Source organism: Phycomyces blakesleeanus, assembly GCF_001638985.1.
Source record: "Phycomyces blakesleeanus NRRL 1555(-) unplaced genomic scaffold PHYBLscaffold_16, whole genome shotgun sequence".
Taxonomy (NCBI): Eukaryota; Fungi; Mucoromycota; class Mucoromycetes; order Mucorales; family Phycomycetaceae; genus Phycomyces; species Phycomyces blakesleeanus.
The window spans coordinates 739791-754863 of NW_017265149.1; the positions used below are offsets into that span (position 1 = coordinate 739791).

Here is a 15073-nt window from a genome sequence, read left to right on the forward strand (position 1 = left end):
CTTTTGACAGAGTAATTAAAAACTAGAGTTGACTTTAATAGATAGATTTCAAAAACGCGTATAATAATATTATATACTATTTCACTTCATTTGTTTAAATAAAGTATATGTAACTTTGATTTTATTAAGGTCTTTTATATATTGATAAAAAAAATTAAAAAAAAAAAACAAAAACAATTAAAGTTGGTGAACACTCAAGCCTAGAGCTTTGCTGAGCGGGTTCAAGGTGGTACCTTGGCTTTACTTTATCTAAATATTCAAAAAAGTTAAGATTAGTATATTGTCAATGAATGTTTTTATTTATTTATTACATACCTGCTATAAATAAAAATATTGCTTATCTTGAGGTATGGTCAGCTCAAGATTCTCTCGCAAAAACGAGAGAGACCCGGTTGGAGATTATTATCACCTTAATAAGCCGCTAGGCAGATAGAGCCACTGGCTAGCACACAAAAGTGTAAGGTGTGTTCGCCACTACGTCCCACCAAGCGTTTAAGTCAGAAAACCCTCAGAGTTTCCCACGTTTTGTATAAGAGAAAAAAAGCAGCATCCGCCATCAACATTACAATCAGATTATGCAACAGGACCTCTTCCCAACCGAGGTTGAGAAATTAAGGCCGCTTACAAATGCCACGTCATGCGCAGAAGACTTGAGATGACTACAATCTAACATCGAACACGCATGGCAGAAAACCCTCAGATCCCTACGAAATACGCGAGGCATAGACTGACAAGCTCTATACCGCATCGATAATTAAGCATAGTTACCGGGACCACAGCTTATTATTGACTTGCATCTTTGTACAAGATAGAATGATAATATCTGATTTTACTGTATCAATTAAAATGGAGAAGATACAAACCGCGAGTAAAGAAGAAAATTAAAAAATCCCATTCACTCCCCCGTTTTAAAAGAAAAAATTTTTTTCTTCAAAGCCATCTGGGCGTAAAAGTAAAAGTCACGGCGCATAAAATAAACATCGGGTTCTGAACAAAAAATGCGCCCATATTCTTTTATCAGCATGTGATATATATAAGCCTCTCAAAGGATTTGTTTATTTATGAGTGAGAGATATTAAAAAGTCTATATGTGAAGACTAATATTTACGTAGCATACAACTTCTTGCTAGAAATATACTTTCAAAATACGTATATATATTTATTAAATCATGTAACTTGGAATTTCAATGTGGAATCCAAATAATTGGTTTATTTAACAACTCCATTTAAAACATCTCTACGACTCGAATATTTATGAAAATAAAATAAAAAAGAAATAAAAAGTTAAAATGTACTTTCAATTGCATTATTACAAGTAAACCAATCAATATACAATAACTGTAATTGCTATTACGATTGACTCAATTATATAATGTATTACTTATAAGAATCGTTTTGCAAAATAGTACTTCTTCACTGGTATTTGAGAGGCTTATATATATCACATGCTGATAAAAGAATATGGGCGCATTTTTTGTTCAGAACCCGATGTTTATTTTATGCGCCGTGACTTTTACTTTTACGCCCAGATGGCTTTGAAGAAAAAAAATTTTCTTTTAAAACGAGGGAGTGAATGGGATTTTTTAATTTTCTTCTTTACTCGCGGTTTGTATCTTCTCCATTTTAATTGATACAGTAAAATCAGATATTATCATTCTATCTTGTACAAAGATGCAAGTCAATAATAAGCTGTGGTCCCGGTAACTATGCTTAATTATCGATGCGGTATAGAGCTTGTCAGTCTATGCCTCGCGTATTTCGTAGGGATCTGAGGGTTTTCTGCCATGCGTGTTCGATGTTAGATTGTAGTCATCTCAAGTCTTCTGCGCATGACGTGGCATTTGTAAGCGGCCTTAATTTCTCAACCTCGGTTGGGAAGAGGTCCTGTTGCATAATCTGATTGTAATGTTGATGGCGGATGCTGCTTTTTTTCTCTTATACAAAACGTGGGAAACTCTGAGGGTTTTCTGACTTAAACGCTTGGTGGGACGTAGTGGCGAACACACCTTACACTTTTGTGTGCTAGCCAGTGGCTCTATCTGCCTAGCGGCTTATTAAGGTGATAATAATCTCCAACCGGGTCTCTCTCGTTTTTGCGAGAGAATCTTGAGCTGACCATACCTCAAGATAAGCAATATTTTTATTTATAGCAGGTATGTAATAAATAAATAAAAACATTCATTGACAATATACTAATCTTAACTTTTTTGAATATTTAGATAAAGTAAAGCCAAGGTACCACCTTGAACCCGCTCAGCAAAGCTCTAGGCTTGAGTGTTCACCAACTTTAATTGTTTTTGTTTTTTTTTTTTAATTTTTTTTATCAATATATAAAAGACCTTAATAAAATCAAAGTTACATATACTTTATTTAAACAAATGAAGTGAAATAGTATATAATATTATTATACGCGTTTTTGAAATCTATCTATTAAAGTCAACTCTAGTTTTTAATTACTCTGTCAAAAGATTAAAGACTCACAATCTAAATCGTTTTGACACCCGCAAAAAATAAAAACATGAGCATTGTTTTTTTGCTCATTTTAATAATCTAATCCAACATGCAAGACACATCATCAGAAAACACACATGTTCCTTTTGAAAAATAGGATTCCTACTAAGACGAATGCATTGTATACATGCATTAAGCAGATGTCAAAGTAATTCAGATTTCATAGGCTGTTGGCATGAGCCTGCCTAATGTCAAGTACATCATTAAGAGAATAGTTAAAATAAAATCTTCAGACCCAAGAAAGCGGCTTGTAGGACCTAGAAAGATTAGTGAGAAGACAGTAATATAATTTGTGCAAGTGGTTCGAAAGAACCCAATTTGCCGCATACTCTAGGCGAAGAGCCTCTTTAAAGAAAATAGAAATATTCATCTGTAGAGAGACAATTATCAGATATCTCGTCTGTTTAGGCTTTGGCTCACATATTCCAGATCATAAGCCAACCTTGCCAAAGAGTCAATGAAGGGGTGTAATTAAGCTCAATTCATCACAATTCATAATCAAATGTAACGATAAAGGGGCCAAAGTTATCAGAAGAGTTGATAATGAAGTATTCGGGATTTTTTAGGAGTTAATATCTCAATATTGGTAAAAGTAAATACTATAAAGTGTTATTTATTTAAGACATAAAATAATATTGTTTTTATCTGTTACTGTTAAAATTCTTGTTGTGTAATGGTTGGTTTACACTGTATGAGTGTGTAGTGTACATGTGCCAGGTGTATAACAGTTCCGGAGATTGTTAGCTTACCAGGTTCATTAGCAAGAAGGAACCAATGTTTAGTTGTGGAGTCTGTTCTTCACTCAATTGTGGTGTGTATACCACAGCTCTAAAAACGACTTTTAAACAGAAAATCCGCTATAAATATAAATTGACTAAGCAAAGTCTTTTTGTATGCATAAGTAGCCTGGTGAGACATGGTAAGATCCACAGTGCTAAAGTTGTTTGGTATTAATTGCTCTAATATTGATCAAAATGTCAATTTACTTCGCTCGGAATGACTTTTGTGGTATACACACCACAATTGAGTGAAGAACAGACTTCACAACTAAACATTGGTTCCTTCTTGCTAATGAACCTGGTAAGCTAACAATCTCCGGAACTGTTATACACCTGGCACATGTACACTACACACTCATACAGTGTAAACCAACCATTACACAACAAGAATTTTAACAGTAACAGATAAAAACAATATTATTTTATGTCTTAAATAAATAACACTTTATAGTATTTACTTTTACCAATATTGAGATATTAACTCCTAAACAATCCCAAATACCTCACCAAGAACATACACCTGGTTCAGTAGCAAGAAGGAACCAATGTTTGATTATGGAGTCTGTTCTTCACTTAATTGTGGTGTGTATACTACAAATACCTCTAATAATGTATCAACTTAGGAACGTCTAATTCTAGTATGCTAGATCTCCGGTACTTTTAAAATTAGGGATATCTAGTTGGAAAATCCAATGGCTTAAAACGTACTATCCAATAGTTTTATGCATTACTATTATTTTCGTATTTTTCTTCTTCCTTTACTAAGGATTTTCATTGATCATCTTTGTCGAGTTTATGACCTAATTTAAGGAGTGACCTAATTAAAAGCACTATAAACGCCTCTTCTAATAAGTAGACCTGGCATTCACTAATTTGAATATGAGAAAAGTAAAACGAAAAAAGAAGAAGTAAAATACCGGATACTGTTTCAAAATTTCAGCAAGACTCAAAAAAATAAATACTATATTTTATTTTATTCCCAATGTCAATATAAATATAAATATATATATAGTATGCTTAATCTCAAGGACCGCCATAAATACCTTAAGTCTCATTCGAGTCTGACAGTATATGATGTATGGAAAGCTTGTGATATTACCCTGCCATCGTGGATGCCCGAGCCACCGACCAATCCATCCTCCACCCTTCCTGCTATTTATATTCATAAACTCCCACGTTTGGTCCCAAACTACAGGTCCGCATCATGTCTTAGATAAGACCCTTTCCAAAATCTGGGAAGTTAACCGGAGGGCTATATTTGATAACGTACCTTTTTTGTTTCTCTGCTGCTCTATATTAATTTACCCATCAATTTATCCTCCCCAATAAATTGCGCCTTATCTTAAATTGTAAGGTTTGGAATGAGCAAAATCAATCAAACTTTCTTCCTTCCAATACACAAAAAAAAGAAATTAAAAGAGAAATATTTTAGAAAGCTTAGAAGACATTACATAGTAAGTGATGCAATTATATCATAGGTCTAGACCAGAAATGTAAATGTGCTTATTAGAGCTTCTTGCTTTTGCCTTGCACAGTTATATATAAGAGCTTGTTCACTTGACGTGGTTAGAGCTGTAAATAATATCCAATGAATTAATTATTGAAATGCATGTTAAATTGCACACGCGCTTTATATGATATCAATTGCTTGCATCAAGTAGCATTATTCTATCCAATATTAACAGGCATTGTCTATTCATTTTAAGAGGAAGAAGAGAAAACGAAAAACGAAAGAAATACATGAATTCGTATTTAACGTTTGTTCAGTAAGGATTTCTGTATCTTCCGAGGCCTGACATTTACAGAAAAGAGCCGATAATCTTTATAATTGTTGTTTCTCGCCACAGCATCTTTAAGACCTTATATATACATATACACACATATATATGTATCTCATATTGCTTGACAAGCGTTTGTATCTATTTTGGACCTTAAACTGTGCTATATTACATATGGAGCATGACCAATAACAGATAGATCGTCTAGCCTATCATTGACTACAGCTCATTAAAAGCTAAAAGGTCCAAAGAGATAATAATAAAAAATATAATCGTAGTAATAATAATGATAATAATAATAATAATATTAATAGTAATGCAAATGACTTGGGCTTCAACTAATTCGAATTCAAACACGCTGTGTTGCATATGGCACCATATTTTTTGGCCTCTAAACTCTTTAAATAAGGCCAACGAAAATGAATTTATTAGCGTCCTTTGCTCTGTCATTCTTAAAGATCATAAAATGCCAATTGAAACAAAAAACACCAAGGTCGTCTGGGGATTCATGCTCGAAAACACTTATTTCATGGAGTTTGATCACTCAAACCATGCAATTATTGAATTAGCTTATCGTCAGCGACGATCACGCCAGGCAAGCCATTACATTACAATTCGAGATTCCAACCTGCCTTCGCCAGCCAGAGTTTACTTTGGGGTTGCCCAAGTTCATCTAAGAATGCCTGGTACACGCTACTATGTCAAGAGGCGCGTACTCAAGGTATCCACACCAGCTTCAACTCGACGCCAAGTCCAAACCCAAGCCCAATCTCTAGCTCCAACGTCAGTTCAAGCTCCAGATTTAGCCCATGCTCCAATATTAGTTCAAGATCAAGATCAAGCTCAAACTCAAGCTCAAAGCCTATCTCTAGCTATAGCCGCTACATCTTCATCTTCGCCTTTGTCTTTATCATCATCATCATCATTTTCATCTTCACCGTCATCGTCCTTATCATCAGCATCGTCTTCTTGCTTGCCAAGCCCTATCTCAGATCCAATCTTGAGCAGTTCCAGTTATGAGCCCTTTCCAACTCAATTAGATCCTGCTTTTGAAGCTATGTTGTGGAGTGGAGACCTTGGGTGGTCTTTGCAAACTCAAGCATTTTTACAACCACAACAACCATTTCAGTCCTATCCGCAGCTCTATAATCAGCCTCCTCTTTCTCTTCTTCCTCCTCATCTTCCTCCTCAATCTCTTTCTGCTACTTCTGCTACTGATACTACTATTTCTGCTCCTGTGATCCAAAACCAGTATCTGTCGGCAAATATAGAAACACCTGTCGAAAGGTTATTGTGGGACCAGTGGTTTGAGTCTGCATCTGCGCAAGATGTTTATCGAACTCCTTTTAGTACTGCGCAACTCGATTCTTACACTTCACTATTGCCATATTAATTAGATTTTCCATACCTCTCCATACCTCTCCATACCCACTTACACATTCACACAAAGATTTTCTTTTAAAACTTTTACAAACAAGCTACATTTCTTTTTTTTTTCTTATTGCTATTTCTCTATCACTCTCTTTCTCTCTTTATCTTCTATATAAATATATTGTACCCCATACAAAAGAAAATAAGAATTGAAATATGTATTTTTTTTCTTTCATATATGCATTATAGAATTGAAACAATTTCTCACATTTTACACATTTTACACATTTTACACACTTTTCTTCAACTGAACCATGAATCTTCACTACTAAGAAATTCGAATCAATCTTTACCTCAAAGTACATATTATATATATATATATAAATATATAAATATATTTGTATAGCAATACAAGGAAATATTTTGACATTTCTCTTATGACACTTCTTTTCTTCTTATTCTTTTCTTTCTTTCTGCTAATAGATGTTGTTTTTTTTTATATATTTATTTATTTATTTTATGTGAAATAAAAATGGATGAAATTTCAAAAAATTGGAAAAAAAAGAAATTCCGGTGTTTTAAAATGCAAAACAAACCGCACGTCACAAATGACCCCCTTCCCTTTTTTCCTTTCCAGCTTTGCGAACAAACGAAAAAACAGAACTCTCTCTACGTGATAAGCCCATGTCTGCATTGATTACCAAAAACACCCCCTCACTCTTCCGTTCTCTCGCAGCACCCACTGCCTGGAACACTGTTGGTCGTCGTATGATTTCCCAAAACAAGGAAATCATCCAGACATCGCAGAATTCTATTGCTAATGTTGATATCTTGACCGGTGCTCCCGGTAATTAAGAATTTCATCCTCTTTTTTTTATGTTATTTGTAAATTAAGCATCTAGAATATTCAATACATTTTTTTTTGAAAAAAAAAAATTATGCGTGTAATTGTTTTATATGCAATTGTATGCACATGTATATATATCTGTGTGTGTGTGCTTGGTTTCCAAAAGGATAAATAAGAAAGTAAAAAAAAAAAGAAAAAGACTTCATTAAAGAAAGGCAATAGCCAAAGTGGATGAAAATTTATATATGAATTTTTAATAAATAAATATTAAATTATATATATAATACTATTATAATTGTTTCTTTTTGGCTGTGTATAGAGGAATTGGTTACCGAACGTGTTGCACGCATCTTCAGACCCGCAAAGACTGCCACTCAGTCAGGCAAGAACGGCAGCAGAACCTGGAGAGTCGAATTTGATATTTTGGAAGACGGTAACCGTTGGGAGAACCCTTTGATGGGTTGGGCTTCTAGGTAATATTAATAGCGATATATATATATATATATGTGTGTGTGTGTATTAAATTAAATTTAATTTAATTTCAATTGAATAAATAAATAAATAATTAATTAATTAATACTAATGATAATCTTTTTATTATTATTATTCTATGAAATGTAACTCTTTATTCGATTTGGTGTCTCTAGTTCCGATTATATGCAGTCTTTGGCCATGAAGTTCCCCACCAAGGAAGCTGCTATCAAGTTTGCCGAAAAGGAGGGTGAGTTGATTATATACATATTTATATGCATAATATTTTATTGATCTTTTATTTATATCTATCTCCATCTGCGTGTGTGTATATATACGAAAAATAAATAAATTAGGATGGAGATACGAGGTTGTGGAGCCCAAGGTTGCCAAGTTCGTAAAGAAGTCTTATGCAGACAACTACAAATTCTCTGCTGGAAAGTTGAGAATGATCAAGACCAAGTAAAAGTAGTCCGAATACCAACTAAGTTTGCTTTGCTAAAGACATTACAATTCCGCACATCGAATGGAGCGTATATATTATCTTTTTTCTTTCTTTCTTTCTTTTTACCCTCTTTTGTTTGAATTGATACAAGATATCACTTTGATTGGGTTTTGTGTGTGCTGCTTTATATTTATATTTTTGATGGGAAGTGTTGTTGTTATTAGGCCGAGTGTTGGTTAGATGAATTTATGTGGTGCAAATAGATAATGTGCATATACTTTTCCAATGTTTGGCTTAAGATCTGTGCAGATGTAATTAATGCACAAACCAAGTAAATAAATAAATCTGATCTGATTTGATCTGATTTGACCTGACCAAAAAGAAAGTGATCATTTTAGGTAGTTGGAATTCTCAAACTTATTCCTATGGAATAAATTTTGTAACCAATTGAAACAAAAAGACGATATTAACTGATCATATTAAACGAAAGGATTCGTGAAGAGGTGAGGAACGAATGAGGGGGTGATGACTACAATGCATTTGTAAATGCGCTAGAGCACCATGAGACAGGCCAGCTTATTTTAATCTTTCTATTGAGTATTGTCCGTGTCTTATATGAAGCTAATGTAATTTATTTCAATACAAAATTCAGAAAAAAAAACATAGTTATATTTAATAGGTTCATTTATTCTTCTCTATTTCTTGGGCTTCTTCATTAGCCTTTTAATCACAAGAGAACATGGAACACGTTCGTAAGGTTCTCCTTTTGAACTCTAGTAACAACAGATAAATGTAATTTGGGAGGGATATAATATTAACAGTCTTTATTGTTCAGTGTTTATTATATATATATACACTAAATTTGATGCTTTTATAAATCAAGACAAAGACAAGTCTCTCTGAATACAAACAGTCAATTGGGACCCTTCAAATCTTTATGTGAATTCTCTGCCTTTTCTTTATATTTATTAAGTAAAATTAACAGCATGTATAAGATGGAATCGTATTGTGCTGTATTTAATTTTAATTTTTACATATTGCTGAGTAATTTTTCTGATCCACTATTATGCTTTATACACAGATTGTACATATAATGACCCAAAGCACCATTTAGGTTTTCTTATAAACAATAACAGCATTACCTCTCGAGTTCATATTCTTATTTATTTTCTTAATAAAGTCAAAGTAAAATACTAAGTTAATGTGAATTTACATGTATTTTTTTTACTTCTTCTTTACTTCCTTTTGCATACATATGTGTGTATGTGTATATAAAGACACATGTATTTGAATATATAATTGAGTTTCCTGTTGAAAATCCCAAAGTATATCTTCTTTGTTTATGTCTTTGGCTTTTGTTAATAAACCAAAAAGGTACGTTAAAGCAGATATCGGAGACTTGGATTTTACAAGTCCCAAAAACTCAAAACAACAAAAACCAAATTCCCAAAGACAAACCCCAAAAGATACAACTCTTTCAAAACCCTTTCAATACACGTACTACCAACGAAACCAATAAGCCAATAAACCAATAACTGAACAAAAAAAATCAAAAATAAAAAAAAAAGAAATAATTAGAAAAGAGAGAAAGAGAGAAAGAAAGAAAGAGAAAGCAAAAAAACAAAAACAAAACAAAGCATAGCGTTTATAGATAAGCATCTCCATTACTTTCTACGCTTGACTCTTGTGTCAATTTTTTCTTCTATCTTTCTTTCTTTGAACGAGATTGATTGTAAGAATGGACGGACTCAGGCAGAGAACCTCGGAATCTAACACGGCAAGACGGCAGATCCAGTTAGAGCCTGAGTCATACGATCCTAATCCTCTGCCAAAAGCATACCAGCGTCTCCAGCTGGAGCCAATGGAATCAATCCCAAAGCACAGTCGCTGGCCAAGGATCCGTCAACAATTGCAACCATTGCAGCAATTGCAGCCATTGCAACCTAGATCCCGCACACCCACAAATAACACCAATCGACCAGTAGCACAATTACCCCCCGCAAATCATCCTGTTCCGCCTAGACGTGTGGACAAACCTCATCTTGTAGCTGACAAGGATGTTCCCAACGTTCTTTGGGACAGAAAACATGGAAAACAATATACAAAGGGTACATACCTTGGAGAGGTAAAAAAAAACATTAATAATATTATGTGTATAATTTATATATATATTTATATATATTATTTAAATCTATTAATCTACATTTGTATTAAATATATACAAATATATATAAAGTATATAAAAGGAAATAACTACAACCCAATCTAGATGATCACTTTTGTCTCATCCTGCTTGCTTTTAGGGAGGATTTGCAAGAGTATACCAAGTGCAAGGCGAGGATGAACGATGGTTTGCGGCAAAAGTCATTACCAAGGCTGCATTACGACAAAGTAAAAACAAGGAGAAATTACTAGCAGAGATCAACATTCATCGATCAATGAACCACAATTCCATCATTCGCTTTGACAGCTGCTTTGAAGACCAAACCAATGTTTATCTGATTGTCGAATTATGTCACAACAAGGCAAGTTTATGCGCGTGTAATATTGTTATAATATCATTGTTGTTGTTATCTTGAATTTTTTTTTAAAAAAAAATGTATACATATTTATATATTTGTGTGTATGTTTTGTATTATCAGACTCTAGCTGAGCTTATGAAAGCTCGGGGAAGATTGACTGAGCCAGAAGTCCGTTATATTCTCATCCAAATATTAGAAGCATGTCGTTACATGCATGAGAATAGAGTCATTCATCGTGACATTAAGCTTGGAAATATTCTGCTTGATAAAAATCTTGATGTCAAGGTGGGAGACTTTGGTTTATCTGCTCTTTTGTTGAGCACTGAAGACAGGAAGAGGTAAAAACGAAAATCAATTGAAATTTGTTGAATTGAATTGAATTGAATTGAATTGATTTAATTTAATTTAATTTAATTTAATTTGAAATGAAATGAAAAAACAAAAAACAAACATTTTGGATTCAATTGAAGACTCATTAGTTGATGAGGGGGCTTTATTGATCTATTGCAGGACAATATGCGGTACTCCCAATTACATTGCCCCGGAAATCTTGTTTGGTAAAGAAGGACACGATTACAAGGTAGATATCTGGTCAATCGGTGTATTAACGTAAGTTGCCTCCTATTCCATTGCCAATAAAACCCCAATAAACTTTGTACACTCAACTCCTGTTTGTTAAAATAAAACAAAATTACAAATGAAAATAAAAATAAAAATAAAAATAAAATAAAGATATACTCTCCTTGTTGGCCGACATCCCTTCCATCAGAGTGAACTTCGGGATATCTACAAGTAAGCTTAATTACTATTACTATTTCTGTTTCTACGTTTCTTACAAGCTAGTTGTATCACTGTATGCAACCTCATCTCACCTGCATCTTTTTTCTTCTTCTTTTCTTCTATCAACCAGAAAGATACGCAATAACTCCCATGAAGCATCTTATGGATTTCCATCAGAACATCCTATATCAGATGCAGCAAAAGACCTTATTGCTCGTCTTCTTGTCAATGATCCAAGTAAGAAATACAACTTCTTTTTGAATCTTATCAAGTGGCAAACAGATACAAAACTATAAAAAGAAAAAGAAAAAGAAGCCAAAGAAGCCAAAGAAGCCAAGGAAGCCAAGGAAACTAAAACAAAAAAAAAAGATCTTTTATTACTACTACTGCCACTAATATTAATCTTAAATACTAATATTACTGATACTAATACTAATACAAATAATATTAACTATTAACTATTTACTATTACTATTACCGCTTCCACTTACTACCTGCTCATCTTGGCTCATTCCAGAGGAGCGGCTCTCTGTTCCTGAGGTACTTCAACACCCTTTTTTCCGCGGAGGAATACCGAGACGAATCCCTAGTGTTGCCCTTGTCCGTGAACCTACCATCCAAGAACTCTTTCCTCGTGCTTCCTTGGATAACCCCAATCCTCCTGGGAAATCGGTAGACTTACTTCGGTCTGCTGTCAATGGTACTACTGAATATTGTAAACGTCAATCATTGGCTCCCTTGGAATTACTTTCAGGTAAAAATCCGATCCACAGTTTATTTTTATTCAAGAAGATCGAGTCTCAAGTAACGTGCACGATACTGATAGAGCAAGTGCCCGACTACCGTGTTCAGTTTCCATCTCAAAGGGTGGAAAATGACCCGTGGGATCAATATCCTTTGGTTCCCAAAGGCCAAAAAAGGTACGAACACAAGCACTACTTTAATGCACTTATTTTATATACATACATACATATATATGCAAGATTTAAATATCTTACTTTACAAGTTTTTTCTTACTAATATTCCGCACGGGATGAATATACTACCTTGCTTTATTTTCCAGAAGTAGTGTTTTTGCTGCACAAGGTTCACGACAACGGAGAAAGGTTGAAACGACCCACCAGCCAGAACCCCTTTCTAAGCCAAATGTCCACCCTAAACCATCCACAACCGGGTCTCCCACCAACCCTGTCTATTCAAAAACCAACAACGATTGCGACGTGACGTCCCCTCACGAAGAACGGGGACGTCGAGCCAAGGAAGCACCAACCCAAAGGCTAGGTTTGAACGCAACTAATAGAACAGACAAAGAGAATGAACTTCCAAGAGACTCTATACACCCGAGACTCAGCTCTCAGGGACACCAGAAACTCGTCCCTTTGATCATCCCACCCTTTGTGCCAAAGCCTACAGTAGAACAAAGGAGTCGGTTGACCCAAGAAGCTGTCCAGAAGCCATCTTTACATCCAAATCCCCGTCCTATCTCAGATCCTGCAGCACAACTTGGTCGAGGACATCTCCAGTTACCCCGAAAAACACATCGTTCGATTGTAGGAAACCCCCGCCGAAATTTGGATCCAGTGTTGTTTTCGGAAAACCGCCAAAGAGTAGGAGGAAGAGTAGGAGTAGGAGGAGGAGTAGGAGAAGTAGGAGAAGTAGGAGAAGAAGAAAAAGTCAATCTTGTCCAATATCCCTCGACTACTGCCGACTTGGTGAATCGTCTGGAAAGAAACCCTTTGCCACCAAATATTCCCACACCTTTGCCACTCTCTTCTCTTTCACGGAATAAGAATAAGAATGAGGGTGAACGTGAACGTGAACAAATTGTACAGACAAGGCAAAGAAAACTTTGGAATGATACTCCTGAACCTGCCTCGATAGAATCATCGTCAGGACTATCGTCACGTCCAGCACCTGTGTTTGGGGGATACCTGAATCGAGAATTGGGCAGAAAACCTACTCGAGAACTTTACAAACCGACTTTAGGATCTAAACATCACTTGGATCAACCTGTGGTTGAGGTGAAGGAAGAGTACTCTAATGAACATTCAGTCAACCACAAACGTTTGACACCATCGCCATCATCGCCACCATCACAATCAAAATTACAATCACCACATTTAACACTAGAAAAATCAGTGTCAGAGCCTGTTAATCTAGCTCCTCCACTACGCCATACTCCAGAACCTGTAAAAATATTGAACCATGAACTATTTAAGCGCCAAGTCCAAGACACAAACCATTATAATTTCACGCCATTTAAAAGTCGATTGACGCGGAAACCTTTTAGATCGGGACATACTGTACCTACTACCAATACCACTCCTACTATTAATACTAATATTATCACTACTGCTACTGCTGTTACACCTACTACAAATACTACAACTACATTAGATACTGGTACTGCTGCAATCTCTAAGCCAACAACTTTGGCTTTAAAAAATAGGCATCCCACCCAAAAAGAAAAAGAAAAAGAAAAAGAAAGAGTCGATAATAATGATGACTATGATGATGATGATGATGAGCCGCTGTTTACTCGGGATGTCAAGAATATGTTTATAAGAGATCCAATTGCTTCAAAAAGTAAAAGAAGAGCAAAAGATAACTCACTATCTCCACGTCCTGTTCAACCTATCAAAAATTCTTTGGAAAAAAACCAAACTATCGAGGTATCAAAATCAGAACAACCGGATGTTTATGTTCCTACGAGACCACAAATTGCACAAGGATCTGATCTTTACCGGCATCATCAAAAAGATGCTTTGAAATCTGAACGACCAGGTAATATTTTTAATAAAATTCCGGATAATTCAACTGCTGACAGACATAAACATAAAATGCATATTATTATTATTATTAGTTGACACCAAGACATCTATCGAAAGGTTCCGTCCTCCTACTGCAACTACACCTTTCTTACAAATGCTGGACAAGACATTGCGGAATGCACTTTACATTCGTTCTAAGCACCCTGTTCACAACCCTGCACCTGCACCGGATGTGCCATTTGAGTGGGACTACAGTACCATATTTGTCAGTAAATGGGTCGACTATACCTGCAAATATGGCATTGGCTATGGACTTACGGACGGAACAAAGGGTGTTTTGTTTAATGACAATTCGATATGCATCACACACAATGAAAGGTAAAGCTATCTAACCAAATGCCAGCCATTTTATTTTTGGATTGTATTCTAGCACTTTTACATACTCCAACAATGACCGGCACGCTGTTCTGCAAACATACCACAAGGATGTTGTACCAGAAAGATACCTCAAGAAGTCGATGTTGATGTACAGATTTATAAAATACATGAATGAGAACCTTGGAGAGTCATCTCCCACAAATCCACCTCTATCCAGTACAGGAAATGGTGTTTATGTGTCAAAATTTATGGTCAATGGAAACCTGATGGTCTTTAAGCTCACAAACGATGTTCTTCAAGTAAGAAAAAGAAGAACAAAGAAAAACAATTACAGATGCTTATATTAATAACCTATTGGTGTGTTGGTTAATAGTTCAATTTCTATGATGGAGTAAAACTTATCTTGTCAGAATACGGCAC

At 35.0% G+C, this 15073-nt stretch overlaps 4 protein-coding genes across 4 annotated transcripts; all 4 read left to right on the forward strand.

The window, feature by feature from the left end:
- Positions 1 to 3507: 3507 nt before the first annotated feature.
- On the forward strand, positions 3508 to 4507 carry PHYBLDRAFT_170679 (hypothetical protein; the record flags this gene model as incomplete). Its single annotated transcript, XM_018436407.1, has 3 exons — positions 3508 to 3591; positions 3765 to 3872; positions 4319 to 4507. The coding sequence occupies 3 exons, from the start codon at positions 3508 to 3510 to the stop codon at positions 4505 to 4507; spliced, it is 381 nt and encodes a 126-aa protein (XP_018289349.1).
- A 1027-nt stretch (positions 4508 to 5534) lies between these two features.
- On the forward strand, positions 5535 to 6461 carry PHYBLDRAFT_170680 (hypothetical protein; the record flags this gene model as incomplete). Its single annotated transcript, XM_018436408.1, has 1 exon — positions 5535 to 6461. One exon carries the CDS (start codon positions 5535 to 5537, stop codon positions 6459 to 6461), a length of 927 nt encoding a protein of 308 aa, XP_018289350.1.
- Positions 6462 to 7607: 1146 nt separating this feature from the next.
- Positions 7608 to 8223, forward strand: NDUFS4 (NADH dehydrogenase Fe-S protein subunit 4 NDUFS4; the record flags this gene model as incomplete). Its single annotated transcript, XM_018439763.1, has 3 exons — positions 7608 to 7759; positions 7934 to 8007; positions 8114 to 8223. Coding segments are annotated over 3 exons (336 nt in total), but the record flags the coding sequence as incomplete, so codon positions are not given.
- Positions 8224 to 10505: 2282 nt separating this feature from the next.
- Positions 10506 to 12065, forward strand: Plo1 (serine/threonine protein kinase; the record flags this gene model as incomplete). The annotated part of the gene is made up of 6 exons (XM_018440231.1): positions 10506 to 10731; positions 10852 to 11062; positions 11235 to 11333; positions 11457 to 11516; positions 11635 to 11741; positions 12022 to 12065. Coding segments are annotated over 6 exons (747 nt in total), but the record flags the coding sequence as incomplete, so codon positions are not given.
- Positions 12066 to 15073: the final 3008 nt, after the last annotated feature.